At 37.1% G+C, this 25367-nt stretch overlaps 1 protein-coding gene across 1 annotated transcript in view; it reads left to right on the top strand.

The window, feature by feature from the left end:
• The window catches only part of LOC134750777 (uncharacterized), a 44115-nt gene that overhangs the window by 10232 nt on the left and 8516 nt on the right, over positions 1-25367 (top strand). Inside the window, exons 2-3 of the mRNA XM_063686020.1 lie at positions 21705-21861; positions 23218-23378. Of these exons, the coding sequence (XP_063542090.1) occupies positions 21705-21861; positions 23218-23378 (318 nt within the window). The remainder of the gene's footprint in view (positions 1-21704; positions 21862-23217; positions 23379-25367) is intronic.

The raw sequence follows: 25367 nt of genomic DNA on the forward strand, positions 1-25367 counted from the left end.
CCGTACCGCCTTCGGCCAAACAAGCTATTTGGAACGGCTATAATTATCGTGATAATTATTTTTATGTTTTATGTAGGTATATCTTGGATATTATAGTCTCTACTTTGTCAAAAAAGTATTTGTTACAGCTATTTTAAGGGCCCTCTATAGCCGCAATGGGGGCCTAGCCATGATGACAATCTTACATTGACAAACGCAAAACAAAAAAGTGAAAAAGTATCGGTATGACAAATGCTACAAAAAGTCACGTGACTATTTACATACATTATATAAGTTTAGATTGGCGTTGGTGGCAATGATATTCATTTTGGCTAGCCTTGGTTCGCATGTTAACAAGAATAGAGCTGCAACGATATCAAAATTGGAATCTTGTAATATTTATGAAGCCGTTAGTTACGGCATGTTCCTTAGAGATGTCGGATAAGGATGCAAGGGAGCGAGGAAGCAGAGAATGCCCAGAGGAAGTTAAATTAGCAGCTAGCTGGTGCATTTTCAAGTTGTCAGTAACTTTCAAGTTGCCGCTCAGTCATAAATTAGACGTTATTGTGTTCTTTAGCATTATTAGTCGGTTTTCATACTAGATTATATTTTAGACATAATATTAAGCTTTGTTAGTTCTAATAGAACGTTAAAAGATTTCTCTTTTACTTATTACAATGGATTACAATTAGCAATGTGTCCGTAATAAGGTTGTTCATTGTTGTAGAAAATTAATAATAAATATTTACAAGGGCAGATACCTACAGGGCGAGCTGTACCCGTAACATGAATCACTGACAGTATCAAAACTGACATATACGCTAACGTCTACGTAATTAACTCTCAGTACATCTCGTTTGCACTAATATGCGAGTACGAGCGAGATGCATAGAAATTAAGTTACGTTCTCGCTAGCGTTTATGTCAGTGCCGACCTGGTGGTAGCCAACTAGCCACACTGTTGGGGAGTAGCGACCTCGCCGTATATCGTCGCTATACCTACTTACTCAACCTCATATCTGTAACAATCATTTGATGGAATAGTCGCTTTTCTTTCATTCGGAATACGGGTGTTTTTGTCATCAAATGAGTGTTGCAGATACGAGGTTGAGTAAGTATAGCGGCGATATAGGGGTTAAAAGATCGTAAAATGTCACCGCGCCAACCTTTACTTTGGCGCACCATTAGAGCAGACAACAAGCAAACACATTACACGTAGTCATACACATCATATCAGGGTAGGTAAACAAAAGTACAATAGAAAAATAGTACGCTTGCTGAATATAGCGTGTATTTTTGATACAACCTCATAATTATTGTAAGTTATAGTATAAATCCTAATAAATAATTTAAATAAAGTTACATAATGTTTGACCAAGATTTATTCTTTATTATATATTTTTTTTAATCTTTATTAAAGAGCTTTATCGCTTAGCGATTATGTCGCTCCATATAGTCATCATACAATCACACTCACTTACGATTACTAAGGCCTATATTTACTAGCTTAAACAGTGCTCTGGCCTCGTCCGACAATGGAGAAGCCAGGGCACTATTGCAGCCACCAACATTGTTAAAAATATTAAATGATATTTTCAGTTGGCTCCTAAAGGATTCGTTCCGCACACATTCCACCAATATGTGGTACACGTCCTCAATCATATCGCATCAATCATATTTATTATATTGTAAACTATTGCACAATATAACAAATAAAGTACAAATGGCGGACTTAACGACGGCGGGCATTCTCTACCAGTTAACCATCAGGCTAAACAGAAACAGTAGTAAGTCGGCATTAAACAAAAAAAAAAAAGAATAGGTAACTTAAAAAAAAAATACGGGTATGACTTTAATTTTTCGTTATAATAAAATTCAACACGCAATGTATCACTGCTTAATTTTTATTTAAAACGTCGCACTTATGCGATGTCACAAGTAATGACAATGTACGCAATACATCATCCGCTCAAAAATTTCGAAAAGTCAATCGTTAATTTTACTTACTCTGTATTTCTTGAAAGTCAAGGCGAAGGCAACATCGGTATCATCTCACATACTAATGAATACAAGAAGTGATACCGAGGTCTTCACATTTATAATAGATACATACTTTGTAAATGATGCGTCAATACCGCGCTTAGTTTCAATATTTGCCGTAACTACATTTGAAAAATAATTCGATTTTGAACTTTGTCCTAACAGAATAAGGCGCATTATCGTAACAGGTTTTGAATGTAGTTGAGGCAGATATAAGTTTAGTCACGGACCACTTTTCTACTAGATGAAATGTTTAAGATCAGTGAGGTACATATATTCTAATGAAATAAAAATACTAACAAAAATGAACTCTAAAGACACACGTGGAATTGGAAAACGTCACTTTTGACACTGACATCGATCAATATCGTATCTTTAACAAATTTTGACGTATTTCGGTTTATAATTTATGCCGTATCTGAAAATTCGAATCAGGCCGTTACTTACTGCTATGGCGCAATGACCCGAAATGAAAATTTGGCCTCCGCCACTACTAAAAGTCGGCCAGGGTTCTCTGTCCTATGCAGTTTCTATCCAGTCGACGGCTATTGGCTGTGGGAAGTTTGTGATGGTGGGGGAAATACAAGCGACGCCAACGCACGTAGTGAAAATTTGGAACGACATCTTCATACTATTTGGCAGCTGCCAAACTGTCAAGTTAGCAATATGTCACCCACTAAGGCTGCACCACAGTCATGCACGGATTGAATAAGTTTACTTAGTTCTTTATTTATATCTCCAGCGTCAAGTGAACTGGGCGCGTAGCCAACGTGCCAATCGTTAACGCTCCGTAGCGTACCGTAGTCAGTGACAGTTGCGTTTCGTTCGCTACGGAGCGTTAACGATTGCATGTGGCGAGTGGCGCGGAACTCAATTCGTTTCACGACGAATATAAAAATGTGTGGTAACTAAGTCTTAATGTGGAGTCTATGTAAAAATGTCTATGCGTTGAGTACATACGCGTATGTCTGAAAAGTTTAGCACACTGCAAAATCAGCTGATGCCCCATCAATCATCTTTCATCGCGCCGGGTGGGTGATATTAGGAACGAGGTTTGAGAAGCAGTCTTAGCGCGTGGGCGTACATGTTAGCAGTTTTATTACTAAAATATTGTATTGTACTAACAATGCCCGTAGCACGGCTTGACTCGAATTCGGCTCGTGATATTTGCCCTGACCACGCTTAGCGAGAGGTTAGCTCAAGTTGCGCGCGACTGCCGTGGCAGGCGAGAAAAGGCGCGACATAGCTAGAGCTCTCCCGCGCGCAAGGGGACGGCCGCTTTCACATCTCCTTCCCCATTTTCCCCCCTGGATATTAACATTATGGAAAATATTTTTATATAATTTGATGTATATTAACCCGAGCTTAGCACGAGTGCGCCATGACAGTATCTCGCGCACTACATAGACTACCCTAACCGTCCGACAGTATTATCTAGCCCGCGACCTGTCTTTTTCTAACTGTACTAAAAGGCTAGTGGAGGACCCGCGCGAAATCGCCTTTTCATACAAACCTAGTCCTCTTTTTCCTCTCTGGATATTAACATTATTGCATTTTTTTGATACAATTTGTTGTATACCAACCACAGCTACGCCCCCTACGTTTGACTTTAATATAGTTAGAAAAAGACGGGTAGTCTATCTCGCTGGCGAGATACTGTCAGCCGGGTAGGGTAGTCTATGTAGCACGCAAGATACTGTAGGACGGGTAGGGTAGTCAATGTAGCGCGCGAGATACTGTAGGACGGGTAGGGTAGTCTATGTAGCACGCGAGATACTGTAGGACGGGTAGGGTAGTCTATGTAGCACGCGAGATACTGTAGGACGGGTAGGGTAGTCTATGTAGCGCGCGAGATACTGTCATGGCGCACTCGTGCTAAGGCTCGTGCTCGTGATTTATCTCGCATGACAGTTTGTTAACTCTCAAATACACACAAAATAAATGGCTTAACAAAGTAGCTTTATAATAATAAGTATAGACTCGAATTTCAGAGGTAGGTCTTCTTCTAATTTTCAAATGTGAAATATATTCGTCAGCCAGCCGCCGGAAATACTAAGCCCAACGACAATAGAAAACATTTTATTTAAAAAAATGATACACACCAGATTACCAGAGCACCAGTTGTATAGAAACGATGAACATTAAACAACAAAACTTTTCTCATAAATTTCGCACAGAACAAATTAAAAAAACAAACAAACAAAAAGCTTCTGTCTTAAGCACAGCCGAAAGACGACTGCCAACCGCTAGTAAATTAAAAAGATTATTTAAAAAGTTAATTTAAAATTCTTCTGATGCTCTCAATCTCAATTAACGGAGTAGTAAGAGATAATTTTAACGCGACGAAAAGGTTCGTTACTTTTTCACATCTTTATTTAAAGTTTCTTTTGAAACGTGTTAATAGCAGAATAATAAACTCGAATGCATACATTATTACCTGTAAATATATTTTAATGACATTAAAAGAATAATATAAATTAAATTAGTGATCCTTTTTCAAACTGCTATCTGTGGATAATGTATTTTTAATCTCTTATAATAATTTATAATATAGAAAGCTTTTTTTTATCTTATTGTGATCTTATAATAAAAAGCTTATTAGCTAACATAATTACCTACTTTTGGCAGTGTGAACCAGGCACATTCGCAAGACATCCATTTTGATAAATGTTCGCTAAGTAGGTAAGTTTCGAAACGGCGTGTTGATGGATATGTAACTGCCAACCACACGTCTACGTGGTTCTGCCTTAATTAGGTAACCTAGATTGTTAGAAGTCACGATGTTCATAATATACCTACCTATAAAAGAGTAACGCAGCGTACTACGTAGGCGAACAACACGCAAACGCGAAGCGAAGCGATGCGGCGCGGGGTGAATCAATCTCTGATGCCTATAGAAGTGTCCTACGTGGGCGATCTCGTTGCGAACGCGAACGCCGAGCCGTGGGCCTGCCGCGCCGCGCGGCTTCGCGTTCGCGAGTTGTTCGCTTACGTAAGATATAAGTTCCTTAGATACAGTAATTGATTTGCAATTGATCTAAACCACGAATTACTTCAGTAGTAGTAGAAGTAGGCATACCTATCTAAGTAGGAAACTCGTTATCGCACAGAACCCAAGATAAATTGCAATAAGAAATGGAACATTTTGCTTGCAAGGTTTGACTCGAAAATAAATGTATACATACATATATACATGCAAACATTGCAAGTTAAATAAAAGCTCGTAAAAACAACTGCTACTGTCTGCGTATACATCATGGAATTGCACAATATACCCCTGAACCCCATAAAAGTAACCCATGTTCTTACCATAAAAATAACAACAAACTCGGCAGAAACCTCTATTGTTCTCACCATATATAAGCCTTCAACGCACGTAACCACTAACATTTGGCCACTATGTAAAACGGCCCACATTTAATAGGCCTCGTCGTTGCCAACATTGCCTCAGGATTATCAGTGCCTATCGGAGCCGCGGGCATTCGAGCTAGCTGAGATCCATAGTTCCTGATAAGAATATTAACATTGGTGGGGTATTCTGAGGAAATAACAGTTTGTTATTTAAACTAAAATGGGGCTTTATCGCGTTAACTTGCTTTTATTGTATTATTTTGTTCTGACATTTAAGAAGAATATGACATTACGATATTAGTCGCAGGTAGACCCCCATTTTAGTTCAAATAATGAATCAAGATCACTCATATCTTATTCCTAATAATGTCTGTTTGTATAATTATGATCAAAATCAGACTATATCCTACATATAATTTTTACTGTTAATTCTATTTCATTGAAGTAAGTAACTTCACTTTCACTTTCACTTGCACCACCGTCACTCAGTTAGAAATGTTTTCAAGGAAAAGCAGATTTTGACTCTAACTGGAATCTAATAAGGAAAAATAGAGGGAAAACGGGGAAGGGGAAGAAGGAGGATGAACTGGCTCGATAACATCAAACAATGGACAAAAATCAAGGACGCGGCCACGCTAACAAGACTGGCCAAGAGTAGAAACGACTTTGCAAAGGTGGCCACCGACGCCCGCTAGGGCATGGTAGCAGAAGAAGAAGAAGAAATTATTGTAATTTCATCGTATAGTCCTGTGTATGTGTGCTTTATGGTATAAATGTCTTTCTTCTTTTTCTTCTAAATGATGGATACCTACTATATTAAACATCAATATCATTATACTAAATAATTTGTCCCAAAAAACACGCCCGGTTTCCCGAAAAACACGTCCATCTTTATAAAGCTCCGAACCAACACGACGCCCTAATATTTTACAAGTCAGGCGAAAAAATAATGTTAAATTTACCCATGATTGATGAGCAATATCCTGAGAAAATGCTTTAACACTTCCACGCGTGCTTAGTTTTAGTATAGTTGTAGTGCTGAGTAAGTTTAGACATTTGTCAACGCAAAGTGACACATTTGGGGGCGAAAAAATGGCGGCACGGCGAGAAAGGGGTTAGGAAAGGTTGTGAAAGTGTTCTCAAAGTAACCTCTAACTCGGGCTTTTAATTCATCTTTACTCGGTTATTTATTATGTGATACTATAAACAAAAAAGGAAGAAAAAACAATCTTAACTTAAATAGTAATTTCATAGCTTTCGAATTTCGATATTGTAGGGTAACGTTTTTAAAATAAATAAAAATCGACAAAATTCGATCAAAATTGACACTTGGCGCGCATGATCTTTCCCGTTCTTTCTTGCGAAATGTGACAGAGACAGCGGCAAACCGATGGAACGGCCTTAAAACAGGGATTTATAAATAATAGTTCAGAATAGACGAGTTTGTGAAAGATTGATAACCCTAGAGACTATAGATATGTAGGTAAGTACATCTCTGTTATATTGTAAAAAAAAAGATTATTATAATGTAATGTTTACCTAGGTATTGGCTATGGTGTTTATAAATGTGGCTATGTATTTTTCATGTGGACATGAAAAACATGAAAAACGGTGACCGTGCTGAGCCAGCTGGAAGGAGTGCCTTAAAACCTTAAGGAAGCTCATTTTACTTAAAGGAAACATTCCTTTATTTTTAAAAAGAAACAAAACTGCATTCAGTTTTTTTGTTTTTCTTCTTCTTCGTCGTTCCCTCATGACTGAGGATTTTTGTTTTTGCTTGTCTAAAAATATTGAGTACTAAATATTCGATTTTATGGATATTTTGAACAATATCATTTTTTCCACACTGTATAAATGTGTGTGTGTGTGTGTGTGTGTGTGTGTTTTGGATTTTGTAGCCTTTTTGGCTGTTTTCTGTTCATGAACACGTTATCTTGAACGGAACGGAACAGACTGTCAATAATAATGACATTAACATAATACTATTCATATAAGTAATGATTGGAATGAAGTGAAATAAAATTTGAAATTGATCAAAATATGATAATATTAGTCGCACTTAGCATACCTAGTAGGTATATTTACACTTTAAAAATTTAATTTATAGCTGCATACCTATGTAAGTCTAAGATATCCTTGACTTTACAATGAGAGGAGAATGTGCACCAGCAATGGAAGTGGCTTTATAGGCTGGTGAAATAACCAGTGGCATTGAAAATGCATTTTACGATGGCTACTTTTATCTCTGAAAGGTTTTATGTCTACCAGTAGGCCTAGCATAAGAGCGGCGCGATAGTATCTCGCCCGCGGTATAGACTACCCTTTTTTTTCACTGTATTTAGAGGAAAGGGCACGGCCGCTTCTCCATACAAACGTAGTTCCCATTTTCCTCCCTGGATGACATTATACAAAATATTTTTGCATAACTTGATGTATATTAACCATAGGTTATGCCCCTACTCTAGATTTTTTTAAATATTGTGAAAATTAGGAGCCAAAAACCGGCCAAGTGCGAATCGGACTCGCGCACCGAGGGTTCCGTACTTTTTAGTATTTGTTGTTATAGCGGCAACAGAAATACATCATCTGTAAAAATTTCAACTGTCTAGCTATCACGGTTCATGAGGTACAGCCAGGTGACAGACAGACAGACGGACAGACGGACAGCGGAGTCAGTAATAGGGTCCCTTTTTTACCCTTTGTGTACGGAACCCAAACCGATTTCATACAATTTTTTAAATGCTAACTTTTATAATAGGTAATTAAAAATGTTATAAAAGTTAGGAAAAAACGTAGGGGCATGCATAGCTGTGGTTGATATACAACAAATTGTGTCAAAATTTTATCAATTTACCAGAAAGGAAAATGAGAACTACGTTTATATGAAAAGGCGATTTCGCGCGGGTCCTCCACTTTCGTCTTAATTTGAGAGGGACGGCTAGTCTATCTCGTGGGCGAGATACTGTCGCGCCACTCCTGTGCTAGGCACGCAGCTGCATGGACAGAAAAGTTTCAAGTTACATTGTTCCCTAATGTATTACTGCTGCCTGAACACACCAGTAAAATGTTACGGTTATTCTAAAGCAGACGCGCCTAAATTGTAGATAGCTCTAACTTTGGAACTACAGGTATCGGGAACAGAGTTTTTTCCTCAACAACGTATATTTGCAACAAACAATTGCTCTGAACTAATTCATGTTTTCTAAAATCAAGTGCCCTTGTATTTTTTGCTGCTACAGTCACCATTCGAGTGTCATCTTTATTGTTAATTTGCAACTATCCCTATGTAAGTCCAATAAATTTATCCATGCCAATAAGTAGGTACACATTTTATATCCTTGTTGGCACGGTAAGACATAAACACGATCCTAAAATCTTTGAGCTAACCGCCACCACAAGCACTTTGGGACTAAAAAGTCTACATCACCAACTGGCAATCAAACAAATTTATATTTTACACTATTCTACAAAATTCCTTCGGAATTTGAGCTCTATTTGGCCATTGTAAGAGACACACCAATTTTGGGGCGCTAAAAAGATAACTATGCAAAAAACGACGTTTTTGTCACGTCAATGGAAAATCGCTTTTAAACCGTCGTGATAAGGTGGTTCAGGATTCGGTTAGCTTTTTAGACAGTTTTACTAAAGGGCTGCGCCTCTAACGGGGTCGTAACATGAATAAGTAAACGATCAAAGTACTCTGCTCAGCACTTTCTCGCTTCTCGCTTCAGACTTGCTGCAGAAGTCTCCGTCAATTGAAAGTAAATTGTAGATTAAGGCATAAAATACTTTTATAATAACAGTGTATAACACTACCACACTTTATCACTGTAAAGAGTTACCTTCGACGAACACAAAATATTTGGTTAAATATAATATTCGGTTTAACTTGCTCATCGTTTCATGACTAGGAGACCTAGGAGTAGAAGAGGAGACTTGTTAATTTCAATGACTACATTTTTTTTAGGAACGGTTCTTTACTATCTGAAAACTTAATTTTAAACAAGCAGAAACGTCTGCGATCGATGCTATTAAGCTTAGAATAAATTTAAAAGTGGAAAAATTACTGCCTTGGGTGAGACTTGAACTCCAGATCCAGAGGCCGTGAGTTCAAGTCTCATCCAAGGCAGTAATTTTTCCACTTTTAAATTTATTCTAAGCTTATCTGAAAACTTGTCTATTTTCTGCATGCAGGTGCCCGTGCAGAGATAGTTTATAGGTATTTTATATGCTATAAACTAATACTAACGATAACGATAAGAAAGTAAATAAAAAAAAATGCTGTTATTTCCTCATAAGTAAGAATGTATCGTACATTGCACATCCTTGAAATTATTTTTTATAATCTCTCTACATCTTATCCACATATTATGAAAAATTCTGTAGGTAGTAGTAGAGAGTAGGTAGGTAGGTAGGTAGGTAGGTAGGTAGGTAGATAGGTAGGTAGTAGGTACAAACATTGGTTCATGGGTTCTATATGGGTTCTTTATGGGTTCTGGGTGGGTCTGTTTAGAACAAGTGGAAGAAAAAGTAGGGGTCGTGTCGTATCAAAAAGTCAAAGAGCTGGCGCAGGATAAGGAAAGCTCGAAGATACTCCACCGATAAGAGAATAACTCTTTAAGTTAATGATGATGATGGGTACAAAATTCATTTTGAACCTAAAATTGTTTGAATTTGTGATCACTTACTTATATGACGATTCTTATTGGGAGAGAAAATTATTCTAATTTATTTTATATTTTTTAGTATGTAATGTTGAACGATCATGATAAGAAGATAAGCATAATTTTGACATTGATGCAAATTTATAGTGTAATTTTTATCCTGAAATAAATAAATATAAATCTAAATCTAATCTTAAGGGTATAATTATAAAATCAGTATAATTTTAGTATGAATACCTAGCGATGTACCCAAGGAACCTGAGGAGCAAATTTTGAACATAATTATGTATATGTTAAGAGTGATTAAGGTAAAAGATAAAACCCGCGACATGGCCATATCTTCCGTCGCAAGTATCACGCGGCACGCCATTAACGCCCTTTTGATCCCCAGACATCTGTCGTGTATTAATTGCATTCCCGCGCACATAAAATTAAAATTGCCATTTTATTTGAATTAGCAATGTGCAAATTTTATTTACGTTATTACGCCGCGGCCCGTCAATTCGTAAAAAAAAACTTTTTCGATTAAAAATAACAAGGTAGAAACACAGGTCCCTTCGGGCCTTTTTTAATCTAGTTTCAATTTTCTTTTTATCGTCTTTTGGAGCGAGTAGATAATTACTTCCGGTAATATCGTGCGTAAATTAGTTCGTAAACATCATTGAAGTTTCGATTTAATTATTGATTCTGTGAGCTGTAAACCTCGCGATAAGCAAAAAAATGTAAAAAATAAAATACTTCGTTGAGGCATGTATCACAGCGAACTCACAATAGTTTTAAGTTACATAGACACTACAGCTGGCGCTTAAGTCCTTTATGCCAATTTTCATTTTGAACTTTTTCCAAAAAAACTAAACGACAGAAAAAATCTAACTACCGAACCTGATCACAAAATTTCACGAGAATCGGTTGAGAAATGCGACCTGCAGAGGAGAATATTATATACGACAGCATTTTTGCCCAAACTGAAACGGAGACCTTCGCTAACGCTCGGTCAATTAACTTTATAAAACATATTGAGATTACATCTCAAACAAAACATCGTGAAATCATCATGAGAAAACCCTCTAAGTTGAAAGATCAGATAGTATCGCTATGGATCGCTTTCGTAAAAACTAGTGCCTGTACAAATTCTTGGGATTAGGTTGCCGAGCGCACCCCCGAATTCACAAGCGAGCCGTGGCTAAATAAAGTAATACAATGTAAATACAACGCTACGAAGACGATGATTGTGTTGAATTTAGGGGTTATTTTATAAAATATTACTAAGAAAAAAAAATCCGTAAGAAAATCCGGAGGTCGCGGGCTCAAACCCCGGCTCGTACGTATGGGTTTCGCGGAACTTACCAGTCGTTTTTCGGTAAAGGAAAACATAGCGAGGAAACTGAACTAATCCTAATAAGGCCTAGTTTCCCCTCTGGGTTGAAAGGTCTGGCAGTCGCTTTCATAAAAACTGGTGCCTACGTCAATTCTTGGGATTAGTTGCAAGCGGACCCCAGGCTCCTATGAGCCGTGGCAAAAATGCCGGGATAACGCGGGAGATGATTACTAAGAAAAATTCTTCAGAAATTATCATTTCGTTATCGGTAATAAATTAATCAATTTATTATTCGGTAACCAAATTTCGTCCACACTAACGAATCGAATAAAAATGTCAAAGGGAAAAGATTGTTGGATTGCGTTATTCAAAAGCGTAATACTTATTTAGAAATATAGAACATTATTGTCGTGTCTCAAAATAGGTATAACAATATATATTAAAACAAAATATTTTCATTGGCTCAGATCGCTTTTTTTATTAATTTGGTTATAAATAACCTCACCTACTAAAATAATAATTATTGTCAAAAAAATCAGAAGGCATCTGTTAAAAACTTAACATTAAAGTAATAACTTACATTTAAAATGCCTAAGTATTAAACTGACCCGACTCATCACTCAGCGTCGAAAGTGCGTTACGTAATGTTAAACATGTTTACGATAAATAGGTAATATCTTCAAATTAATTAAATCGATAGGGCAGAACAAGAAGAAAACAATGATGAAACCCCAGTAAAACTACCTAATAAAATGGACAAACAAGTCTAACAACTTCTTGCATAACGCCTTCCCCTAACCAGATTATGCTTTTTCTGTGAGCCCCTGATTTTGTGGGTCCGTCGGTTAAATTAAATTACTACGTTTTACGAGATATGAAAATGTGTTTTTGAATAAGAACGAGTCAAGGTCATAAACTTGTATACAATTTCAAATCTTATGTCAATGGAATAAGACGTAAATATGCATACATATGTATGGTCGAGTGTAGAAAATGATGTTGTTTAAATGATATGATTGGGATGAAAATATTTTGGTATTTGAAAGTAATCAAGTGCCTTTCTGGAAAATACGTAACAGTTAAGGTAATATAGGGTAAGAGAAACAGTTAGGTATATAAACATTTCTTTCATCGCAGTCAAATCTAAAAGGCTTTGAATCTAAATTGCTATAAGATAAACTCATCGCCATATTCCTAGTGTGGTCCTGGTTTTCACCACGGCTCATCGGAGCCCGGGGTCCACGCTGCAACTAATCCCAAGATTTGGCGGAGCCTCTAGTTTTTACTGAACCGCCAGCCATCTGACCTTCTTACCCAGAGGGAAAACTAAGCTTTACTGGGATTAGTCCTGTTTCCTCATCATGTTTGTATTCAGCGATAAGCGACTGGTAAATATTAAATGATTTTCGTACATAAGTTTCGACTCATTGGTACCTACACGCTGTTATAGGTAACAGTTTTGCGGGTTTTCTATCTAAAATGTTATTTGGTTATTTGTGCCATTTTCAACCAAAAGGGTACTAATTGTTGCTTGTCAGTAAGGCGCTATTTCCATATACCTTCAATTAGAAATCAACCTTATCGACAAGCGACAATGTGGTACCTTTTGGTTGAAAACGTCACATTTATTTAATAATGATAAATAAGTAATTATAATAAGTCGGGGTTTGAACCCACGACCTCCGGACTGAAAGTCTCACTTTACGCCAACGCTTAGTTTCATAAAAGATAAACTATTGTAGTTTATATTTTATAGCTTCTACATTTTATGTTGTAATTTCAGCAGACGCTCATGTCTGCTACTTAACTTCAAACCGTAAAACACCAGCTTGTTAGGTTATAAAATTAGACCCCGCAGTCAACGCAATTTGCGTCTTCGCCTAGCAGTGCTAAATAGTCTTGTCCTTTTCACTATATACTTGGGATGTAATGTTAGAAAAAGACAGGTATTGTTTTGAATTTCATTACAGTATGCCCTGGGCGGTAAAGCTCAATTTTTATGTTGCTGGGGTGTTCTTACAAAATGGAAGCGAGTAGCTGCGTGTGAGTAGAAACTAATATTTTGAGAACCAAGCATCAAAAGAAAGAGTGATTTTAGAGTAGGCTATGTAGTGCGCTCGATGTGGCAAATATGTAAGGTCTAATATTCATAATTATTGGACATTCAAGGGGTTTGCTCCCAAGTATAAAAAAAAGGAAAAGTATAGCTTTCACTATCCCCGTTAGGTAAGTACATTATTATGCACATGCAGTCCGTGACCCTTCTCTCTGTATCTCGGCCTATTCAGTTAGTATTTTTTTGTTATAATAGGGTATTTGGCTGTATTTAAAATAAATTGTTTTACACCATGCATGAAATAATACACCAGAATATTAATTGAGAAACGTAGACAGCAGTTATTTTTAGACACAATTTATATTTTGAAACCCGTATAAAACTATAAAGATAGATAGATATTGTGACGTCACATGCTGGTGTTTTATATAATAGTAGCAAAATCGTTTTGACAGTTCGAAAAAAGAAACTGATTTGACTAGCAGTCAAATACCCTATATTTTTCAAACTTGAAGGGTAGGATTCTCATTTCCATATAATTTATAACCTAAAAATGCCAAATCTCGCAGTTTTGTATTGAAATGATAACTGTAAGCTACCCATCGAGGTTGAAAAATACTATTGGCGGTATTATTTACAACGGCGGGACTTAATCGCGTAAAACTATTGGCGGGACTATGGTGTTATTCATAAACGCGTTACTGGCCTGAATTTGCTATAAATCTTTTGTCCTTTTCTGTCATTTTGGCTTTACATAATTGAGAGAAAGGGATAAAACATAATTTATCTAAATCAGGCCCGTAAAGTTTTATGAATAAGGGGGTAAGTATATCATTTTCTTTAAACCCTGGTTCGCCTAAACTTTTGTCCCGTATTCGATTGAAAGCGATGGGAATACATGTTTTGGTCCAACCAGTAATTTGTTTATCGTTGGCGTGAACTAGAGCAAGCCTCGACCTGATTCAAGCCTTTAAGGCTGCGATGGCTCATAAATATTTTTGGTTAAGGACTTTGGTGATCTTTTTATTCTTGAAAATAAATAAAAAATAACTGCATGTAAACACTTATTACTGATATGTCCATTATATTCATAGACATAGACGTAATTTATTGATCCATTAGTCCATTTTTTAGGGTTCCGTACCTAAAGGGTAAAAACGGGACCCTATTACTAAGACTCCACTGTCCGCCTCTCCGTCTGTCTGTCACCAGGCAGTATCTCATGAACAGTCTAGACAGTTGAAATTATCACAGATGATGTATTTCTGTTGCCGCTATAACAACTAATACTAAAAACAGAATAAAATAAATATTTAAGCTCCCATACAACAAACGTGTTTTTTTGTCGTTTTTTGCGTAATGGTACGGAACCCTTCGTGCGTGAGTCCGACTCACACTTGGCCGGTTTTTTTCTACTCAGTCACTTCAGTCTGTCAATTAATTGACTGGCGGAGATATTTAAATCAACTTTGTCAAGTTATTTGTGAGGTAGCAATGAGATCTATTTATCTAAAGCCCCCTCCACACTCGTTCGCGCATCGCGGCGCGAAGCCGCGAACACGAGTGTGGAGCCGATTTTGCAGATCTGCGACGCTCGCTCCACACTCGCGTTCGCGTCTTCGCGCCGCAATTCGCGCACGAGTGTGGACCGGGCTTGAAGCATCATAAGACAATTGCATTTGCTTAGCAGTCATGTAACCTTCTTCAACTAACCTTTTTCGATCCGTCTGGGCATTATATTGGAAATGGGTTAGTTTTTATTTTCAAAATTATTTACCTTATCACAATGGAATAAAAAAAATGTAACGTAGTTTAATTTAACTTATATTTACAAAAAATATCAAACCAATATTTTATTCATATATATTTTTTTCATATTTAGATTTATAGCTAGTCAAACAATTTTGTCAGTAGCATAAAGCGCGAAATTTAAATTTTCTACGGGACGATTACCCTTCGCGCCTACATTTTTAAAAGTTGCATCTTTTTTCTACTGACGGAAATGGCTTGACAGACTATATTTGAACACAGCCGTAATTTTTTTCAATTAAAAACTGGCTACTTATAGATAATTTCTATTGTCTATGCAATTTAAAGAGTTTATGTTTAAAAAGTTTTGCGCAAAGGTTCTATGAAATAACTAGAGACCCGCCGCGGCTTTGCACGGGTTACACAAAACCTTAACAAATTATAACCCTAAACCTTCCTCAAGAATCACCCTATTCATTTATTCCTTTATAAAACATAGTTTTACATGTCAAACACAGTATTTCATATTAACAACTATTTATATCTAAGTTACATAATAAAACACATCAGTATGTACTATATAATATTAGGTATAAGATAATTATGTCGGGTAGGTACAATTATTATCTAAAATTTATTATTTATAGCTTTAACTGTTTACAGTAAGTTCATATACTAATATTATATTTATTTTTAAATATGTCAAATATGGTAGATTTAAATATTTTAGATAATATAATAGATGAATCAGTCAACTACGTATGTGTTGACAGTTTAGGTAACTGGAAAATTGACAATAATTTGGTAGATTTATATATTCTTCATGTTAATATTTGTTCTATAAAAAAACATTTTAATGAATTACTTGTAACCCTAAACGATCACTTAAAGCATATAGACATTTTAGTAATTACCGAAGCAAATACACATTTCTCACAATTACCATTATTTGGTATCAAGGGATTCAAAGTCGATGCATTTACTCGCGAGGGACGCAGTGGTGGGGGCGTTCTTGTTTATTCACGAGAGCCTCTTGCTGCCTGCATGAACGAAGCAGGAGCGCCAGCCGCCACGACCACTATACGGACAGCAGAATGTGTCTCAATTTCGTTTACTAAAAATAACGAACATATTTGCGTAATATCCATATACAGACCACCTAGACACAATAAACAGAATAAAACACTAGAGTTCCTTACTGAGTTACGCACACTCTTTAACAGCTTACCTAGAAATATTATAGTTGTAATCTGTGGAGACTTAAATATCAACTTGTTAAGTTACCAAGATAATCAAGTTACTGCCTATGAAAATATCATGGCAGAATACGGATTTACAAAATGTATCAAGGATGTCACACGCAGAGAAATTGTCATGGGCAAGATAATAGAATCGTGTATAGATCATATATATGTAAGGTCATCTACGTCCGTTATTGATTCGGCAGTTATTACACATAAGATCTCTGACCACTATCTTATTGCAGCTGCAATTCAATGGAAACAACGTAGTTGCGCGTTGAACGATAGGGGGGCGGGCGTCGTGGTTCCGGCAAGGTCTCGCGGGTCGGCCGTACACTCGACGTACACGTCCACACAGTGTGTTACTAAACACGTACTTGACAATCGTTTAGTAAGGGAAAAGCTGATGGAAACTAATTTCGAGAAACTGCTAACAATACAATGCCCAATTAAACTGTATGAAGAACTAGTTCAATTGTTTAAGAATATATATAAACAATGTTTAGAAATAAAATTAACAGACAAAAACGGCAATAGAAATAATAAAAGCTGGGTCACTAAAAATTTTAAAAAATATATTTTGGAACGAGATAGGTTGTTTGACATATGGTGCAATGACCCAAAGAATATGTTAAAAAGGCTTAACTATACAAAATACCGAAATAAGTGTAATAAAGCAACAAAAAAATGCAAAAATGAGTATGACAAACAAAGCATATTGAACTGTAACAATAATATTAAAAAGATTTGGGATAAAATTAACGATTTATTAGGTAGAAAAAAGCCATCAATAGATAGTTTCATCATGAATAATATGAAAAAACAAGGTAGCACTAAAGAAATTTCTGATAAATTCGCATTTACTTTCTCAAACGAAATAGATCAGATTAAGCATGCTTGTAACGACAAATGGCTGGATCGAAATGAATATGTAAGTAAGACGAACGTATACATAAGGTGGCAACCCGTGGATAGCTTAGCTGTCAAACTTGCCATTCGTCAAATGGATGCAAATAAAGCACCGGGAAGTGATCTTGTGCGTATGTCTGATCTAAAGCAAATCATAGATAAGGTTAGCCCAGTGATAGCCAAACTGATTAATTTATCAGTAGCTCAACAAAAATATCCTAATAATTTAAAGAAGTCAATTGTTCGCCCAGTTCATAAAAAAGGTGATCGCAAAGAACACTCCAATTATAGACCAATATCAATTCTATCAAGTCTTGACAAGGTTATTGAAAAATGCATCATTAATCAAATAAATTCTTTCCTACACAAAAATAATATACTAAATGACTGCCAACATGGTTTTCAAAGATATAAAAGTACAACTACACTTTTATCGAAATTTACAGATGAAATAAATACTTATCTAGGAGATAAAAAGTTCGTTGTAGCCATATTCTACGATTTTAAAAAAGCATTTGACACCTTAGAAACTAACACCCTTTTAAATGCAATGGACGAATGCGGAGTGGGGCAGCCACTAAACTGCTGGTTTCGTGACTACCTCACATCGCGTTCATATCGCGTCAAAATAAGTGACTGCTTAAGTGACGAGATACAAGTGCGATACGGAGTTCCCCAAGGCTCCGTATGTGGTCCCTTATGTTATCTCATGCACGTCAACAGTTTGTGTGGAGCATTGCGAAACAGTTCTGCATATATGTTTGCTGACGATCTATGTACGCTACGTGCAGGAACCAATCTTAACGAGGCCTGTCACTTAATTCAGCAAGACATAGACGCAGTAGTGAAATGGTCCCATGATAATGGGATCATACTAAATTCTGCAAAAACTAAATTTATTATTATACAGTCTCCCTACATGTGCACACCAGGGTCGCCCCCATTACTCTATACTCACAGCTACAGTTGTTTCCACAATAATGTAAGCAATTGCCAGTGTGAACCCATAGAAAAAGTAGACTGTGTGACATATCTTGGAATCAAGGTTGACTCTGGTTTCTCCTGGATTCAGCACATAAACTATGTTAGCAATAAGCTTCGAATCCTTTTAGGTAAATTTTATCACTTACGCAGTAAAGTGCCATGTAATATATTGAAATGTCTATATTTTGCTTTGGTAGACTCTACGCTGAGCTATGCTCTAGATTGCTACGGACTCGCATCCAAATCCCACATAGATAAACTAGAAACATTACAGATAAGGTTCTTAAAATTATTGGTCAATAATAAAACGAAAAACAAGTGTAAAGATAACTCAAAATTATTCAAAGTCTGCAAAATCTTGCCAATTAGTTTAAAACACAAATATCTCCTAACAGTAAATAACCATGGTAATCAAGCGCATAGCCTAGTACTGATCGACCACTCGCATAGCACAAAATCTGTGTCTGCTGGCAAATATGAGGTACCACGAGTACAAAACTATTTCGGTGACAGAACCCTAAAGAAAAGATTACCGTACTACCTCAATAACCTACCGTATAAGATAAGACACCAGCCCGACAAATCTAAATTTAAAAACAGCTTAAGAAATACTTACTGGATACACTTAAGTGACACCTGTATCACAAACAGGATGTCGCTTAAGTGTGCCAATAATTAACATTTAGCATAACAAGCAATAAGTATAACAAGCAAGCATAGCAAGTAAGCATAGCAAGTAGAATAATTTAGTTAACTATCTTACCTGCAGGCAAACTGTGAACAACAGTTTTGCAGGAAACTGTATAAATTGTATGTAAAATTTTGGATTAATAAATCTCTCTATCTATCTATCTATGTAAGTATATCACATAATTATGGTTAGTTAAATTCATATGTTATATTTCTATAGCTTGGGATTGTGAACCAGTTCAAGAGTGCACGCCGTCGAAAAATTCATTGTTAAAATTATTAAGTGACCATTTCTTAACGGGTAAAGGCCTCCTCCATTTTGCTCCACGCCTGTCTGTCTGTCTGTCTGTGTATTGATAGGTGAAAACCGCATGAAAATACGTTTAGTGGTTTTTGAGTTTATCGCGAACATACAAACAGACAGACGCGGCGGGGGATTTTGTTTTATAAAGTGTAGTGATATTATAATTATTATCATCGCGCAGTGTCGTTCAAAAATAGATACCCTTCAATTAACGATACATTATATTGCGTGTGCGTGTAAGCGTGAGATTGCAAATGATACAATTTAAATTGTAAGTTAGGTATCAACCAAACAATTGAATACAATTTGTATCAACATTATTTTGATCTTCATTCTATACTAATTTTGTATTACAAAATGTTTACCGTGTTTGCTATTCCTCAAAGTCAATTGCTTAAATAATCTGATATCATTATATATTTACAAAACGTAATGATTTATGTATGCGTGCATCATTGTATCCCATGGACCACGTTATGCTATAGGGTACCCACCTATGCTATACCTGTTTAAGGATTAATTTATGTGTATGGTATAATATTGTAAGTATTTATAATATGGATGTTGTATGGCGAAATGGACGTGAAATTTAACAAACACCGTCCTTGGATTTTATCGCGTATGTATAAGGAATCTAAATATCCCTACTATTCGCATAAACTAAAGAACTAGACTAAAGAATAATAATTATATTCACCTCCGTCATAATTACAAAGTGTACAAAAATAATGAACATAAATTATACTATGGCTAGAAATTTGTTGATTTAGATAAGCGAATTTAAATATGTTGAAACTAAACTTGGGTGGCCACTGTTACGAGTATAGCAAAATAATAAGTAAAAACTGTAAGAACTTAATTTCATTTCTTTAAAAAAAAGGGAATCGCCTTCAAAAAACCAACCCACTAAAACCCACCCCTATCCTTGTCCAGTCCCTATTCCGAATACCTAGAAAGATATTGATTTTGAAGCTGAATTTTCCGTGGTAGTTAAACACCGTGACCGAGCTCGGTTGTCTGCTGCGGTTGATGAACGGCAAGACAATAAGCGGGCAATGGCAACTTGCTGCGAATATTGCGTTGCGGTAGAGCAACGCAGCGAATTGCGCAACAGGCAAAAGGTGGTAGATTTTTTTTTCATTAAATTTTACTTTCATTATTTTCGGCTTGTTGTTCCTTATAAACTGAAATAAATGTCATATACTAAAGAAAAATTGCCCAAGTCCTCCCGTGACCGGAGCTTACGCGACTAACGCTCTCTCTCCCCCGTCGCCAGTCCTATTGCTTTAATTGGTCGCTCTTATTGTTCCTTTTATAAAATAATAATAGGCTTCCTGATGCTGTGCGAAAATGTAGTTATCTACCGCTCTCTAATCAGAGTAAAAGTCAGTTTCTCGTTATTTAATCACCACAGTTATTTATAACAGTAGTTGGTTTATTATGTTTTCAGGCATCATGGTCATCATTACATAGTATAAAACAAAGTCGCTTCCTGCTGTCTGTCTGTCCTTATGTATGCTTAGATCTTTAAAACCACGCAACGGATTTTGATGCGGTTTTTTTAAATAAATAGTGATTCAAGAGGAAGGTACATCAGCATTGCACCCGTGCGAAGCCGCCGCCGGGTCGCTAGTTTACACTATAAATATTAATTCCAATATCTAATCGAAACACATTTTTTTTTTATATTTACTTTTATAAGGAATAGTCATTTCTGCATACCATCATTCTGATCAAAATTAACATCCAGTCTTCAACAACAACAGCAATAATTGTACTCACACTGCAGTACATAGTTGGATTCGTTTGATACATTACAGTGAAGTCATGAAAAGCTCCGTTTTATGTTTGCTGACATTAGTATCAACTGTGCTTTGTTATTTTAGGGTAAAGTTATATTGTAAATGTTATTAGTCAGAAATATATACACTAACTATATACGGTCAAGGAGCCTGGTCAGAGTGACACCAGTATGAGGTCCCTAGCGACTTTCATATTGTTTGTCACTCAGACTAGACAAGGTACGAAATGAAATAGGGAATATTACGTAAAACTCTGTATAGAGGGCGTCACTAGCACAATCACAGGGCCTACCGCGAAACAAGAAAATCGAAAATGCGGTTTCTGCCTCTATCACTTGCCTATTCGATCGATAGAGAGGCAGATAACGAACTTTCGATTTTCGCGTTTCGCGGTAGGCCACCTGTAAACAAACCGCCTTGATGCATCAATGTCATAGTGAAAACTTGTCAAAAAACTAAGGTTTAACTTAAGGTTTTTAGTAAGTAAGTAAGTAAACACTTTATTGTACGAAAAACAAAGGAATCATGGTTACATCAGATAAAAGTAGTACAAATTCGAACTTATCCCTAAGAGGGATCTCTTTTAGTTAGGTGTAATAAAAATTTCTCTCATCACAGGTAACATACTACTTTATAACAGAGCGCGCTGTGATCACTCACCGCAGTCCAAAATACGTGTCTTATATCAACTTCACTGCTACCAGGAAGAACCGCCGCCGAAGCCCCATGTACTACGTGGACATCCACTACAATTCTTTAGTTCCCTTTGACGACACTTTTAAGGAAAGTCATCATTATAAATTGAAATAAATGTCAGATACTAAAGAAAAATCGGCCAAGTGCGAGTCGGACTCGCGCACGAAGGGTTCCGTACGGTTACGCAAAAAAAGCGGCAAAAAAATACGTTTGTTGTATGGGAGCCCCACTTAAATATATATTTTATTCTGTTTTTAGTATTTGTTGTTATAGCGGGAACAGAAATACATCATCTGTAAAAATTTCAACTGTCTAGCTATCACGGTTCATGAGATACAGCCTGGTGACAGACATGCGGGCAGACGGACGGACAGAATGTTGGTGTATTCTAAATTCGAATGGTACAGATGTAGTGCATAATTGTTTTTCTTCGTATTTTCACAGAAACGTACGAACGTGTCTTGCTTAGGGTTTGCAATCCGGATCCGAAATGTATGAAATTATCCGGATCTGGATCCGGAATCGTGGATCTTCCCATACGTTTCGGGTCCGTCGTACAAACCCTAGTCTTGCTATTTCAGTCGGACTCGGTACAAAAAGTACTGGGGTTGACTGAAGCAGCTTTTCAAATACGAACGTTTCCGAGAAAATACGAAGGAAACAATTATGCACTACATCTGTATCGTATCTTATTTAATTCAGATTGGGAACGATTTAACTCATGTCCTGTAAGCTTAGATTCTATTCTAAATGTTTATTAACATCTAACACTATAACTAGAAATGTACACCAGAAAAGTGTATTTTTAGGGTTCCGTACCCAAAAGGGTAAAAACGGGACCCTATTACTAAGACTCCGCTGTCCGTCTGTCTGTCTGTCCGACTGTCCGTCTGGCCGTCTGTCCGACTGTTCGTCTGTCCGTCTGTCAGTCACCAGGCTGTATCTCATGAACCGTGATAGCTAGACAGTTGAAATTTTCACAGATGATGTATTTCTGTTGCCGCTACAACAACAAATACTAAAAAAGACAGAACCCTCGGTGGGCGAGTCCGACTCGCACTTGGCCGGTTTTTTTACTGTAGTAATTAATTATCGCAGTTTCAACATTACAGGTTGTCTGGAAGAAATCGCTTTTTAGCGATAAGACCGTCTGTTGTTACCTAGTCTTAAGCTTGTATTTCGCTTTCTGTGTATTTTTTTTTTAACTTTATGGTGCACAATAAATAATATTTACTTAAAAACTGTAATAGATGTCATATATTAAAGAAAAAGTGACGAAGCCCTCCAGTGGTGAAGGCCGGATTCGAACCGGCGTCTTTAGCTATCGCGGCTAACGCCATGAACCCCTAGGCCACCCCGCCACAAATATATATATATTTAATAAAATAATTTGATTTGTTCCCAAACTTGTTAATATTTACTTACTTACTTACTTACTTACAGGTGGACTTCTGGTTCTACCAGTTTCTGAGCAACGAGTATCGCCGTAGCTTCGTGGAAATGCACTTCAGGTGGTGTTCTCTAATTCATGATGACCCGTTCTTCGGCGCCGCGATGAAACAGGGCAAGCTTAATGAGCCGTGTCCATATCCACCGGTAACACATTTTTCGGGCAAGAAAGGTTTACCACGAGCTTGATTCAGATTTAACAACTTGTAAACACCACCTTTCGTATGGGAGGGGGGACACTCATCCTTTCGGGCAAACTCGGCTCCACTCGGCTCAGCATTGCTCCGAACAATTATTAGGGTTGGCACAACTTGACGTCCCTTTGCTTGCACGACCGCAGATAAAATAATGACGTGAATTTTGACAACCCTAAATAGACGAAAGGGATAGTGCCATAATATACATTAGAAAGGGACAGCATGATTCGACCCTGAATCGCTGTCGTCAAACTTCGGGTTTGTAGGAAGTGTCCTTTCTGTACTATTACTTATTCTGTGGTCTTGTTGATTGGCGCGTATCTCACGGGTAATTTTTTGAACGCGATTTTTTTTTGTGTCCGAGATGAAAATCGGAGGTAGCATCAGATAATACGTACCTTTTTTTTCATAAAGTAGTCACACTTCCATACCGAGAATGAATTCACTGATTAATTTGTTTTTACTCTAAGAACAAATTAAATTACCCGCCCTAATTGCTAACCCGTAATCACCCGAGTTGATTCAGTTAGAAGGTCGAACCATACGGTTATACCTTAGAGATGGCCAGGGGGCGCCACAAGCCTTCGGGAATTGTCATATACTTGGAAATTTCGACCCATGCCACCGTGACCGGATATCCGAGCGGTTCAGGCACCTGTCCGGTAAACGGGGTACGCTGGTTCGATTCCAGCTCTGGACACTGGAGGCTTTGGTCATTTTTTCCTTCGTATATGACATTTATTTCAGTTTATAATTTGTTTTTAGGGTACAGAGCACCTGAGCATTCAAATTCACTTTCTATTGTTTCACTGGAACTGCGTTGTATAATAAAAAAGACAAGACACAATTATTGACCTATAGCCATCCTGTCGTCGATAGCCAAGTTGTTTGAGTCTATCATAAATAGACTAGTAGTCCCGCAAATCAAGCCCTTTCTTTGTGACTCTCAACATGGTTTTAGGGCTCGGCGATCAGTCGAAACAAATTTGTTAACCCTGGCTGATACCATTTCAGACCATTTAGATAAGGGCATACAGGTAGACGTGCTGTATTTTGACTTTAAAAAGGCCTTCGACCGAGTAGATAACGACGTGTTACTGAGCAAGCTGTGCAAAATTGGATTCTCCCCCCAGCTTCTTCGTTTTTTCGCTAGCTATTTGCGTGACAGGCTACAGTACGTGCAGCACGGATGCTTTGTGTCCAAGACCTTTCAGACTCTGTCCGGTGTCAGCCAGGGTTCCATTCTAGGGCCATTGCTTTTTGGAATCATGATCGATGACTTACCATCTGGATTCTAAGCCTTCCAGTCACCCGGTTGACCTGGATTTTGACTGTTTTTTGTTGCGCTGGTTCTAGTTCGCGCCTCGGAAGAATTTGCACCCGTTTCTCGATGCAATGATATATATATATAAATATATCCCTACACTCACCCCCGTGGCGCTTGTGCAGGTCTTCGTGGCTCCAGTTAAACTCCACTTTAAGTGTAACTTCACTTTTACTATCTTCACATCCAATGATCTTCTTTAAAGTATTTTAATAATAAAATTCACCGAATCACATTTAAAATCCGACCGCACGGAGCTCTGACATTTTCTTTCTTTTTTTCCATCAAATTCAAAATTCTGTTCCTTTTGTTTGTGTTATGCGCATGCCCCAAACGAGAGATATATATAAGATAAAAGGTGAGAATGAACGAGATGACAAAAGTGGCATAACGAAACAATTTAAGGATGCGTTCCGAATAGTTTGGTATTAAAACTAAACATTCCCCCGCCCGAGAAAGGCTAAAGCCTTTATCAACAAATAAACAAAATTCAACTCTATTAATAAATTAAAATACTAAACTAAAACAGTTTGGTATCGCTACCTCCGCTTAATCTTCCAAAGGAAGCCTACAAATCTTAACAACCGGCCGCGTGAAGCTACCTGTAAAAGTTTT

Source organism: Cydia strobilella, chromosome 20 (genome assembly GCF_947568885.1).
Source record: "Cydia strobilella chromosome 20, ilCydStro3.1, whole genome shotgun sequence".
NCBI lineage: Eukaryota > Metazoa > Arthropoda > Insecta > Lepidoptera > Tortricidae > Cydia > Cydia strobilella.